Raw genomic sequence first — 14491 nt, 5'->3', positions numbered from 1 at the left:
TGTTTCTAAGTGTTTTGATGATGGATTGCTTCTAAGAAGCACTCTACAGCTGTAACTTTGCAAAATGACCTTTTTTATCTTCCCTATGAGTCAGGTAACACAGATTATTGGCCCCATTTCCACAGATAGAAACTTGGAAGCATTCAGCCTTCCCAATCGGGTCATGAAAGTCTGCACTTTCATTTTGCCCACCTGAAAAGTGAAAATTATAATCACTGCTTTTCTTCCCAGGCCTGAGATTGAGCAATAACTACACATCAATGCCCTTTCCAATTGGCTATTCCCAAATTATTCTATACCAGGCAACTCTAAAGATGAATTTGTATTTGCCTGTCTTCCTATTTCATGGGTATCAGAAATAAAACCTTCAACATAAATAAAATGGCAGCAAGCCACATGTTTCATCAATGTAACTGCCAAATTACACCCAGTGAAAACTCAATTCCAGCAAAACCAATAATAATCAAATAGCTTTTTCTTCATCATGCCCAGACACAATGCAATTTTTAAAACACAGATATTAATGTGCCCAACATGCCCACCACAATAACCTCTGTGACACCAATCTAGCACTTGGGAATGAGTGTAGATAAGCTATAGATACAAACAACTGTGAACAGTCAGTTCTACAACATTCTATTCACATGGATTTCAAAAGCCAAAAAATTATACAATAACACATAATTGTTTGTGAGCCACAAAAGCTCACAGCCTCTTAGTTGCAAAGGCTATCCAACCTGATTCTAGAGGAGATCCAAATAACATGGGATGCTTAAAGACAGCAGAGAATCGCCAGAGAAAAGCTGTCTTGCTGGGAAATAAAATCCCAGCAAGATACAAGAGCTTGGTACTATATGATTATTCTAGGTAATATACAATACATCTGTGAAAATCCAGGGCAGGGACCACATACTTTGCATCCACAGATGGGAAAAGCATCGGATTTAGAAACTGAATTGAGTGGGTTTCAAAAAGTGTCATCTGAGAGTGAGTGAATAAGGGAAATGAGACTAAAATCATAGATAAAACCTAACAGAAACCAGGATCTAGGAAAATAAATTAATAAGATGGAAAGTGAACTCAGGCTTGATATAATGATATTTTTAAGTTGACATATCTTATCACTACTAGCTATGTATAATCATAACTGAAAGATATGAAGAATGGATTCATATCATTTATGATTTATGTTAATACATCTGCATAGCTAAAGTAGCTTAGAATGTCTTTGCAAGATGTCAGTGAAAATATTATAACTTAAGCTTTAAATATACAAAAACAGGCCAATTTTTACAGATACTTTAGTAATCAATTGCGGTTGCATGTATTTAAATAAATTCCTAGTTGAAAATCTGAATTTGTAGAGGAAAATGAGGGGTGGGAAGCGGATGGGGGAAGGAAAGATAATAGAATGAGACAGACATCATTACCCTACGTACATGTAGGATTACACAAATGGTGTGACTCTACTTCGTGTACAACCAGAGAAACAAAAGTTGTACTCCATTTGTGTTCAATGAATCAAAATAAAAACATAAAAAAACAAAAAGATTTAACTATTAAAAAAAAGGTAATTGTGAGGAATGATATAGGTAAAGTGCTTAGGATATTACTTGGATAATAATAAATAGTAACAAACAGTATACAACACAGCTAAGATGGTGATTATGATTATCATAATTTTTGAAATCTTTCTATAATAAAGGTGATAAAATTATTGTTTGGCTACATAAAAAAAAGAAAATCTGAATTTGTGACAAGGTATATAAAACCTGATTGTCCTAGCATCATCTAATATAAATAAATTTCAAAATAAAATATTGTGAGAATCAGTGATTGAAAATTAAAATATCTTGAATAAAATCTAAAACTTCTGTATCTAACACAAAGGAATAAAATCTTCAGACACTATCTGGAGTTTTTGCCAAATAGTCTGAAAGGTCTTGAGTGCCCTCTACAGGTTGTTTAAAGAATTTTCATGGATCTGAAATTTACTTTCCCCAAATCTTTTTAGGTAATTTCTAGAATCTAAAAATAACTTGTTGGAGTCTCAATTTCAAAAGCATTAGATGTTCACCGCATAAAATTTTTGAAACAAAATCACCCATCGTTCTAACATACATAAACAATCGCTATTAACTATCCATACATATTCTTGATTAGGTATACACACTCACATTTTTATTAATTTCTCTTAACATTATACAATGACTGGTTTTAGTTGATTGTGTGGGGGGGATATATATTAATGAGTTTTCTAATGTGCCTTATTGAAAAATCGCTACCTTGTGTCATCAGAATTTCTCAGTGAAAAATGATCTCTTTAGAGAGAGAGAGAGAGAGAATTTAACAAAATTTTAAAAAACACAATAACCATTCAAGGATGGGTTCACAAATAATAAAACTAGGGTGCCATTTCTCTAAAATAAAAATAACACAATCATATTCTGAATAGTTTCCCACCATTTTAGATATAAAGGGGTAATAAAAATAGACAACTGAGACCATTACCCAAAGTATTAATCTAGAATTTCAAAGCCAAAATATCACAAGCATTAATGTTAAAATAGCGCACTTAAATTATCTGGATAATTGCCTTTGTTTCTGTTTTACTTGTTTATAGTCTTATTTATCTTCAAAGGTAATTTATGCTTTAGAAAATTACAGACACATTTGGCTTATTAAGTGATAATCAAGAGTAGAACAGACTCCCCTCTCTAGACTAGTCCTGATTGATTTTTAATTCTTTCCAAAAACCAATGATGCATAAGTTTAACATTCCCAAATAGATCAGGCATTTTTAAACAACTTCCAATCTTAAGTTAGATTTTTAAACTATCTTACATAACATTTAATATTGATACAATTGTTTAGATTCTCTTATAAGATTATTCTTTTAATAAGTCAAGTTAATGTGGTCATTCCAGTTTTTGAAGAATACCATCATAAAGGATTTTGCCACAACCTAACAATTGTTTTATAGTAGAGAGGACTTTTAACAAGGGCAGAACTTAGTGGCAGAAGTGACATCCAATTACAATAACCCCCTGACCTCATCAAAGGCAAGGCCCTCTCCATTCTGTGACATCATTATTGAGTAAAGGGTTGCCCACATTTTGAAACAGATTTCTCAGCAACTTTGCAAGGAGTACATGCTTTATTTGGTTGCAGTTCTGTGAAATGCACCTCTCTTAGAAGGTTGTACCCAGATCTTTGCAGAAATTAGAACGGAAGATAACAATCACAATTTTTTCCCCATCTTTCAACCAACTAATTTGTCAAAGGAGGGAGATACAAGGAGTCAGATGTTCTTTAAATGTATAGACAACATAAACTAGTTTCAAGACCATAAAAGAAATCTGACCAGAGGTAGCCCAGAAAAGAAAAATCTACTCTGCAATCATTAATATAACTGAAAATTCTGAACTGCTTTTATTCCCCACACTTCTGATATCAAATGTGCAGGTTGTTCTCACACTAACTGGGTGTCCAAAAATTCAATCCAATTCTGGCACTAAGTACCCAGAGTTAGTATCAAACTCCACAGGTTTAAGAGTTAGGTCCCACAAGACTGCCCTCACCTCAGATGCCAGTATGAGTATTGGATCCCAGGTTACCCACAGGTTGGACGTTCTCACAAACCTGCCCCTCCATATTTGATAATTTGCTGGAGCAGCTCCCAGAGTTCAGGAAAAAGAATTTGCTTTCTACTGTGATATTTGTATAAAGGATAGAACTCAGGAACTGCCTGATGGGAGAGAGGCATACAGCCAGGTATGTCTGGGTGGGGGCGGAGGCGCAGAGCGCCTAAGTCCTCCCAGCACGCTCATGTGCTCACCAGCCCAGAAGCTGCCCAGAGCCATCGTTTAGGGTTTTCATGGGGATTTCATCACTAGGCATGATTGATTATTAACTCATTCTCCAGCCCCTCTTCCCTCCCCAGGGGTTGGCACGAGGCTGAAAGTTTGGGGGTTTGTTTTGTTGTTGCTTTGCCATTTGTCCACATTGTGAAACTGTCTGAGGTGCTCAACAGAATCACCTCATTGAACCACAATGCTCTTGACAATCAGAAAATTCCCAGGGATTTAGGAGATCTGTGTCACAGACAAAGGACAAAGATCAAACACATATTTCTTATTATGCCAAAGAAGTAGATGGATAAGTTTCTGAGACATAAACTATTATCTTTTTCGACTATTAAGACAAATGATATGTGGATAGCTAGAGAATGTTTGTATTGAGAAAATGTTATCAGTAACAAACATATCAAGACAAACCTTTTCTTTTTTGGGGGGTGGGCTGGGGGTGAGTACTGGGGGTTAAACTCAGGGGCACTCAACCACTGAGCTACATCCCCAGTCCTTTTTTGTCTTTTGTTTAGAGACAGAGTCTCACTGTCTTATTTAGAGCCTCACTTTTGCTGAGACTGGTTTTGAACTCTCAATCCTCCTGCCTTAGACTCCCCAACTACTGGGATTACAGGCATGTGCCACCAAACCCAGCTAAGACAAACATTTGATAATAGGATTAGTATGTCCAGATGTGATTATCTCTTACTTCATCATTGATTTTGGCAATAAAGCAACCTTAATTCTGATGTTTGGCTCACATTTTCCCTAAAATGTATGCACCCGCATAAATTAATTCTATATAGATTAATTAGCCTTTATTAAAGCTGAACATCTTGAGGGGAGGCTTTTGTAATGAGCCTGATGTTAGCACACCACAGGGCTGTTGGTGTTATTAGAATGAACTATACCATTCCATTGTTCCAGAAGGTCAGAAAGGCAAGGTTTACAGATATGTAGGCCAATGAGACTGATGCAGTCCAGGAAGAATTCAAGCCCACAGAAAGGGAATTAGTAGTCTATGGGGGCAACATGATTTCTCTAAACACAAGTCAAAGCAAATCTCACTTTCATATTTGATAGGACTGCACAATAAGTGAATCAAGAAAATGACAGATGTAGAGAAACAGACTTGAGACCAAAACAAGTAGGCAAATATTAAATGGGAAAATGATGGTGTCATCCCACAAAGAGCTGCTTGAGGACTTTTACTAGCAACCCAGAGAGATGTTGCCAGCAGACAGTTACAGGGCTCTCTTCTTGTCTCCACATCCCACATTTGTCTCAATCAAGGGAATTACAGTAAAAGGCATGTCTTTCAAATTTGCAGATAACATGAAACTAGGAAGATGAGCAAATCAGAATCCAAACAACAAACAAAAAACTCAATAGACTAAAACAGTGAGTCAAACTGAATTAGATAAAATTTAATGGGAACAATATTAGATCCTATACTTAAGTTCAAATAGAAATAACTTATTTGACTATTAAAAAAATTAATTAAACCTGTGTTACTTTATTGGAAGCCCCATGACTAGAATAAGAAATGTTCTGGTCTTTACCAAAAGAATTCAGTCACACAAGAATTGCATGGATCGGACAGTACCAGGGTAGAACTTGGGGCACTCAGCACCAAGGAGCAAGAAAAACTGGTAGAGGAGGTCAGGATAGGGTCAGGCAAGACACTGTTCCCAGAAAGCACAGGTAAGTAGACCAAGAGTATAATTTGTCACATGCAGTCCAGACTGGCAATTTCAACTTGGGAAATGATCAATGGTTAGAAAATTTAGAAGTTAAGATGGGTCATGAATTGGTCTGGAGTTCTGATTAGAACAATAGGATTTCCAACCAATGGGAAATTTAGGAAGAGCTGGATATAATCTAAGGAAAGAAAACTCTGGAGGAGATCTTGGCCATGGCACTAGACCCCCATTCGTGTCCAGGGATCAACTAAACCATTCAGACATCAATCACTACATGCTACAAGCTCCTCAAGGCTCTCAAACTATTGGCTTCAAAATACATAAAGAAAACTATAATATGAAAACTAATATGATATCATGTTAACAAGTCAACTGCTATTCAATAAGTTAGAGTGACAGGTAAATTCTGTTTAACATGGGATGCGAATATCTTTAAATATATATCTAGGATCTAAATGTTTTGTTTCGTTTTGTTGGTACCAGGGATTGAACTCAGGGATCCTCAACCAGTCCTATTTTGTATTTTATTTAGAGATAGGGTCTCACTGCGTTGCTTATGCCTTGCTTTTGCTGAGGTTGGCTTTGAACTCTAGATTCTCCTGCCTCAGTCTCTGGAATCACAGGGATTGCAGGCACATGCCACCACACCCAGCTAGGATCTAAGTGTTTTAATGGGTATGATCTAGCATAGACAAACATTATTAATGGTTTAGGCAGTGTAAACAGTCGGATATGAAAGATTAGGACTCTAAAAATGTCATTTTGAGAATCTGCACTTGGCCAAACATAGCAGATGCCAAGGCATGAGTGGATTAGGGAGAACACTGAATATTTTGATTCTGCATTGGGTCCTAGATCTGGTTAGAAATGCAGGAAATTTTCAGAGGATGCATAAGAAATCAGAAAACATGCCTGACTCTAAGATCTCAAATCTGAGAACATCATGCAATTTTAAATCTTGGTGCTGCTTAGTTCTTATATCAGCATGAAAGGCTTAATAATAAGAGCATAATTAACTTTGGTGTGGGTCTACCAAATGACAGATATGAAGTCAAATGACCCAAAAAGGGTAGATAAAACAAGGTAGAATGACTACCTCTCAACTCTGTACTTCAAGGGGCATAAAAGCAAACTGAAAACTACTGAACAGAAAAAGAACTTAAAAAGACTGAGAATATACTGGGAAGGATAAGAATCTGGAGAGAAAAATAGAAAGGAAGCATCAGAGGTGCTCAAAAGCAGGAGATGTCATTATGTACAAACTACTGGGTTTATTTTATATGAATATGAAGGACAGGCAAGGATTAGATGATGAATGTTCACAAGATGATTTTTTTTATTACAAGGACACATTTTCTAATAATTATCCAAAAACATGATTACCCAGTTGACTGATAAAATGTGAGATGACTACCCTAGGACTTGGAAGACCACTCAGGCAGGGAGTCAGACATCACATAGATTGCTGCATAGATTTGTATTTAACTGTGAGAAGGTTTTCAAAATCTATAGCCTCTGGGGTTTATTTGTTGCTTCTAAGTTTCTCAAGATATCATGGAGCTACAGAGATGGATGAGAAATAATCCAATGTAGCCTTCAGAGTAATTGCTGTAGCAGATCTGGAGCCACCAGGATGATCAGAACAAAGTGACTTTCTTACTGACTGCTGAGATGCACAATCACAACTATCTAATAACTCTGTAACATAAAAAGTGTTTACAGATACAAGGGCAGAGACGTGAATAAGTTCCTAATATTCCTCCCATCATGTGGGAAGGGCAGGAGGAATTAGGGAGTGGTAGACTATGATTTTATTTCAAGAGGTTGAAGTGCGGATTCTGAGTGTGGTTTAGGACATTTTAACTAGATGCAGCTAATGTCGGATGTAAATAGGAACAGTCTTATAATCTGAACCAGTCAGTCACCCTCCACTCAGGATTTCTTGTTTGCAACAGCTAAAAGAAAGAGGAATTATCTCTCCCTCAACAATTGAACAAAGTCCTGGGCTTCTGTAGCCTGGACCAACTTGGGTCATATACCTGTTTCCAAGCAATTAATTGGACCAAGGGATGCTGCTGTGAGGTAATTGTTTTAGGCCTGCATCTGTTTTGTGCTGCCATAATAGAATACCAAAAGCTAATAATTGCTGATGAACCCTAACCCTAACCCTGACAACTGCTGAGCCTTCTCACTGCCTCATGCTATGGTGGAAGGAAAAAGAAAAACAAGAGAATAAGAGGGGAAGCCAAATCAGTACTTTTATAAGGAACCCACATACTGCCGTAAAGAACTTACCCTCACAATAACAGTATTACTCCGTTCATGAGGGTGGAGCCTCATGACTTAAACACCTCTTAAAGTACCCACTTCCCAAGTACTTTAGGAATCAAGTTTCCAGCACATGAACTTCAGGGGACACAGTCAAAACAACAGCAACCTGAATTATTACCTAACCTTGAGCCAATCATCCTAGCATGGTATTTTAAGGATTGACCTAAGCCAATCAAGATCCATATATTGCTATGTCTTCTCCACAAACTGCTTCTGTCCACTCATGGATTAGAAGTTTAAATTTCTATATTATCTGAAATGAATCTAGTTACAATATTTGACAATTCCCCCAGCTCTATTAAGCACGGTAGGGAATAATTTTATTTTCAGGTTTGAAAATGCATCCAAGATAAAGTGTTTGAAGAGCAAAGAACACTAACATCCAGATACTTCTACATTATACTAGCTCTGTGAATCTTTATCCAGTGACATCAACTTAATTTTATCTGTACTTTCTGCACCACTAAGAAGTCCCCAGGGGCTGAGAGGAAATTTTGAGAGCTTCTGTGTAGTTTTTGTTGCTAGGAAACAACATCATTGGTATCCAAGTGTTCAGGCTCTGAGACGCTGTGTGAAGTCACTGGTTCATAAAGGAAAACCTTTGGTAAATAGGTTGTTTAGGTGTGAGTAAATTGATGTTCTCTCTCTGTGGCAAAATGTTCTTGTGTAACCTTTGAATAATAGTGTATTTCTAGGCCTCTATTCTTTACTTTAGATCCAGCTGCCATTATTGCTCCCAAGAGAACTCAAGCATCCACCTGAAGTGGAGTGAGCATTCCTTTTTTCCCAAAATCATCTGTAATTATCTCAGTGCCTTGAACACTATGCCTAACAGGTTTTAGTTAAACACTTTGCAAGCAAGCCTGGAAATAAAGACCTAGACCACTGACTGCATGAATTGTTGAATACAATAGTCCCTCCTTATCTGCAGAGAGATATGTTCCAAGACCCCCAGTGAATGCCTTCAACTGTGGATCATGCCAAGCTCTATAGATACTGTGTTTTTCCTATACATATATACCTATGATAAAGTTTGATTTATAAATTAGACACAGTCAGCAACTGAAAACAATAACCAATAATGAAATAGAAACAATTGTAACAATAAATTATAATTAGAGCTATGTGAATGTGGTCTCTCAGAAAAGGTTTCTTGAACATGAGCCCTGCAATGCCATCCCAGGTGATCTGATAACTGAAATGGCCACTAAGGGACTAGCAGGAAGACAGTATGCACAGGGCAGCATGGAGAGGCTGGACCAAGGGATGACTCATGTTGGCGAGATGGAGCAGGAGGGCATAGAGTTTCATCATGCTCCTAAGAACAATGTGCAATTTAAAGTCTATAAATGGCTTATTTCTGGAATTTTCCATTTAATTCTTTCAGACCATAGTTGGTTGTGGGTAACTGAACCCACGAAAAGTGAGACTGCAGATAAAGGAGGACCACTGTACTGTTAAAATCTGCATTGATTGGTTGTCATATTCCAGAGCTTTTCCCCATGTGAGGTAGTAAGTGCTCTGCTCTCCTCACAAGTGGAGGACAACAAGAGGTGCTGATTGGCTTACCAGCTTCCTTTTCCCTTCTCAACCCCAAACTGCAAACCAGCTGTGACTCTCAACTTTAACTGGTACTTAATATTTTTCCCTTAGGTTCCTACAATTCAAAGACCAGCTCAAGGTTGTAATCTATCACCTAGTTAACTTACTAAGACTAAAATGAACAAACAACTTTTTCATTCCCAGACATGGAGATCATCCATCTATCTATAGACAAATATAAGCAGTCTATTTTTTTTCTATGTAGTTTATTCATAGGTTCTTACCAGATTCTCAAGGAAGTGTTAAGAACTATCTCACAGTCATACCCAACCTTGGCATAAATCCCCAATATGCCAATTAGCCCCATGTAGATTGTGCTAAATCCAGTAGATAAAGAGGGTCTTACAGCCCCTGAGATATTAGCAATTATAACTAAAAGCAAATATCTTCTATTTCTGTGTTTATGCATTAGTCATTTTAGAATGGGTTATTGGATATGGAAGATTAGGCTTTTAAGAAAGGGTAACTTTTTGGACCAAGAAAGGGATAGTTTAAAGACAAATAAAATAGAGTGAAACATCTTACAATAAATAGTAACCTTTACAGGGTCCAAAAAAAGTAACAAATACAAAACAGTTGTGAGTTCAATGAGTTCAGTGATAAGAATTCAAAACAGCTTTTTGAAGAAGAATTAAAACTGTTTAAAGCAGTAAAGATGAGACAGCTTTGTTTCCCCTAAAAAAAGGCGGGTGGAGGTAGTTTGAAGTGAGAATAGTTTCTTTCATTCCTGCAGTAATAAGTTTGGTGGTCACCCCTTGGTACTTGGCATTCAACTTCCAAATTTTAAGCATGTTTTTATCTCTTGAAAAAGTGCTATTGCTTTAATCAAAAGTAAGTCAGTATGATGTCTACTACAAAGAGCTCATAGGTTACTTTGAAACACAAGCCTCAGTAATTCTGATGGAAACAAAAGATTCAATACTTTTTCATTTGAAGTGAATATAAAAAGAAAATGAACTTATAAAGCTTTTCTTTGTCTCTAACTGGTAAAAAGAGAAAAGTGTGATCTTAAATACACTTTACTTTTAGATTTTTAAATATATCAATGCATTCTTTCTATGCAAGTTATTCTTACCCACAACTATAGCACAGACTGACCACTGGCAAGTGGAAATAGACTTGGAGGAAGAGGATAGGCCATTGACATAGGCCCTTTCATGCCAAGACCTCAGGGTGGATCCTTCTGCTATCTATAATTCCCTACATGTTAACTAAAGGTCACCCTCATGAGTATGGAGATATCAAAGTATTATCAGGAATTGATACGTTTCCTAGAGTTTTCACCTATATATTAGTTACAATAATATTGCTATAAACGATAAGGATATAAACCTGACTACTTTTCTAAAAGAAATGCATATTTCTTTTTTGAAAATCTTGATCATTTAATAGATATGTACATATTTGTTCTCCACTATATTCCATCCCTTTGTTCTTTCTGTCCCCCTTTTAGCAAACATGCACTCAATTATTATTACTTGTTGCTGCTGTTGTTGATGTTATGTAATGCATAGCCAATATCCATTACCATACACCTGGAATCCAGCTGTCCTTCACTGTAACCAGTGTGCCCATTGGTAGACACAATGAAAATAGATATGCAGCAGTGATATCATCAGATAGCACTAAGTGATCTTGATTTTGTCTTATTTTATTTTATTATTTTATTTTATTTTGGTACCGGGGATTGAACCCAGGATGACTTTACCACTGAGCTACATCCTTTTTAGTTTTTATTTCGAGACAGAGTCTCAAAGTTGCTAAGAATGGCCTTGAACTTAAAATCCTCCTGCCTCAGCTTCCTGAGTCTCTGGGATTTCAGGCATGTGCCACCACATCCAGCACAATCTAGATCTTATGTCCACCAAAGCCAGCTACATCTGTTTCCCAGCATAGACACTACCAACCCACCAAAAACAGCATTCAACTTGAGACCTATATGCCAACTTAATTTAAAGCAATGCTGTTTTGCCATCATTTGCTGAGATTCTTCCCTCTGGCTTCCAAAATGGCTTCCAGATGAATTTCTAGACCAACTGAACTCTAGATAACTAGGCTGTGTTTCTTCATTTCAGACGGCTATACCACTGATGACATTGAGTTTTACTGGAATGGAGGAGAAGGAGCAGTAACTGGAGTTAATAAAATTGAGCTTCCTCAGTTTTCAATTGTTGACTACAAGATGGTGTCCAAAAAGGTGGAGTTCACCACAGGTGAGGAAGGTTCACCTAAACAAGTGCTGTGAAAGAAAGACAATAACTATGATTAATGATGATTTTATTTATTTATTCTTCTTTTCTTTCTCCATCCCAGGGGCATATCCACGACTGTCACTAAGTTTCCGTCTAAAGAGAAACATTGGCTACTTCATTTTGCAGACCTATATGCCTTCTACACTGATCACAATTCTGTCCTGGGTGTCTTTTTGGATCAACTATGATGCATCTGCAGCCAGAGTTGCACTAGGTAATGCAGTCCCAGTATTGCAGAGTTAATGAGTGGTACCTTCAGACATATAACATATATTAGGAATCATAGGTAAGAACTCTTACAGCAATCCAAAGAGTCAGACTACCAGAGAGAGCTTAGCTATAAAACATCTAAGTATAAGCACACTTATAATGAACATATTTAAAAATAATAATAATAGTCCTAGAGTATGTTTCCCATTATATCAGTGCTTTGTGGACTATATTTTTAAATCTTCGTTATCCACACTAATTTTTACCAGATTCTTGGTGACTTTCTCTTTGTTCCCTGTTTCCCTGCTGAAAACACAATTCATTTTCAAATATTCTTGGAGAAAGTTAAACCTTGTGACCATTAACCAAGTTACATTAATTGTTAGGAAATACTATCCTTGTTAATATTCACTAGGGTTAAAACATATCAAAATGAGTCTCCTTTAAAGGGAGGTTATTATATTGCATAAGGCACAATTTATGTACTATATTAATGATCTGTGATCATGACAAAAAAAATTGTTTCTTTTCTGGAGGAACAAAATTCAGAATTAATCTTGCCATTGTTGAGTAACTGCTGGAAGCTGAAAGTCCATGTTTGAGACTTTAAATGGCTCCTTGGAAAATCAGTGTAAGATGTGTGTAAATCAGTGTGTAAGATGTGTTTGATGAAACAGGGCATGCACAGGTCTCCTTCAACATTTGATCCTCAGTCATTGTGGTGACCAGTTTCTGGGGATTATTTTTATACACTCATTGTGGTGATCATTTTCTGGGGATTATTTTTATATACACACATACACAAGAGCAAGCTGCTAGCTAAGGTAACATATTACACCTCTTCTCTTCTGAGAATACTTGACCAGATTAAATGACCAGTTGTGCCTCTACAGTCTGTCAGCTGGGTACATAATGCTCACAAAGTCAAGTGTTAGTAGCCTCTTAGCAACCTTTGAACATCTTGAGACTAAAGACAGCAGTTTATCATACTATACATATGTATCGACACATATTATTTGACTGTGAATGTGAACATGCATATATGCTGTGGCCAGGGAAAATAACTGGATGATGTCCAATCCACATCAGGGAACAATAACTAGTAAGTTCTTGGGCTATGGTTCTCTTTACGAAGTATACAATATTTTGATTAAAGATAACAGAGATGCCAGCATAGAAAGATGCTGGCTTAATCTATTCTTTAGGATATAAACCTAAGATATCCTAAACTGTGTAATTTTAAAAGACATTAATTTACTAATCCTTTTTGCTTAAAAATTTAAATCAAAGACTAAAACCAGAAATATAATTAGGAAATTTGTAAATCTCTGTCAAGCTCATGAACTAGAATTGTACTAGATGAAATTTAAAGTTTTCTTCAAAAAATGAGACCATGCATATTGGCATCTCATCAGTCCTGCACATTTGAATTAATCAATGATCTGAACCATATTAGCTTTCATGTAGTAGACCTGACTTCCTGTTTTCTCTGTTCTTCAAAAAGTGGACAGGAAAAGAGAGGAATAGTGGGATGAAACTGACCAAACTATGCTATGCACATGTATGAATATATCACAGTGAATTTCACCTTTATGTAGATTATAATTCACTAATTTTTTTAGAAACCATAAACAAATAAGAAGATCAATAGAGTAGAGGAAGGGGAACAGGAGGGAGGCAGGGAGAGATAGAGGCAGTACTGAAGTCTAAAGTGTAGCAAATTATATTCCATGCACATATGATTATGTCAAAATGAACCCCAATATTGTATATAACTATGATACATTAATGAATATATATATATACTATATTTTTTAAAAAGTTGAATAGTCAAAGCAGGAATCTATTCATCTAGAACACTCTGTCAAATGAGTGTGAACTATCTTCTCTTGTTTTCTTTTGCTATCTCCCATTCTCTTTGCTAGTGACCCTTTGTCTTTCTATTCATCTCTCACTTCTTGTCTTTTTATTTTTAAAGCCTTCCATCAAATTTCACTTATTACCTTCTTATACCTCTGTTTATTTTAACTGCTTGTTTTACTCAGCTTTTTCGTTGCTGAGATTTAAAGACTCAACAAGCACAACTATAGAGGAGGAAAGGTTTATTTGGGAACTCATGGTTTCAGAGGTCTAAGTTCATGGACGGCCAATTCCATCCCTAGGTGCAGGACACTATGGCAGAACAGTGTGGCAGAGGGAAGCAGTTTATGAGGTGATCAGAAAGCTGAGAGAGAGGTCTCCAGTTGCCAAATACAAATATGTAACCCAAAGTCATGCCTCAATTCCCACCTCCTCCAGCCACACCTTACCACTTCAGTTAGCACTCAGTTAATCCTTATTAGGGGATTAATTCACTGATTGGGTTAAGGCTCTCATAACCCAATCATGTCTTCTCTGAACGTTCTTGCATTATCTCTTACATGAGCTTTTCGGGAACACCACACCTAAACCATAACACTGCTATTTTTTAAACATCCCCTTGATTTTTTGCCCTTTAGTTTGAAGACCAACAGCAAAATAACTAATTTTAGAAATTCTTTACACT

The 14491-nt window shown here is 36.6% G+C and overlaps 1 protein-coding gene across 1 annotated transcript in view; it reads left to right on the top strand.

Annotated features, from left to right (window-relative positions):
• GABRB1 (gamma-aminobutyric acid type A receptor subunit beta1) overlaps window positions 1-14491 on the top strand; it is a 391432-nt gene that overhangs the window by 343223 nt on the left and 33718 nt on the right. Inside the window, exons 6-7 of the mRNA XM_079153927.1 lie at window positions 11560-11697; window positions 11798-11950. Of these exons, the coding sequence (XP_079010053.1) occupies window positions 11560-11697; window positions 11798-11950 (291 nt within the window). The remainder of the gene's footprint in view (window positions 1-11559; window positions 11698-11797; window positions 11951-14491) is intronic.

The sequence above is a fragment of the Sciurus vulgaris genome, assembly GCF_902686455.1.
Source record: "Sciurus vulgaris genome assembly, chromosome: 9".
Classification (NCBI taxonomy): Eukaryota; Metazoa; Chordata; class Mammalia; order Rodentia; family Sciuridae; genus Sciurus; species Sciurus vulgaris.
This window is presented reverse-complemented; position numbering and strand designations above follow the sequence as displayed.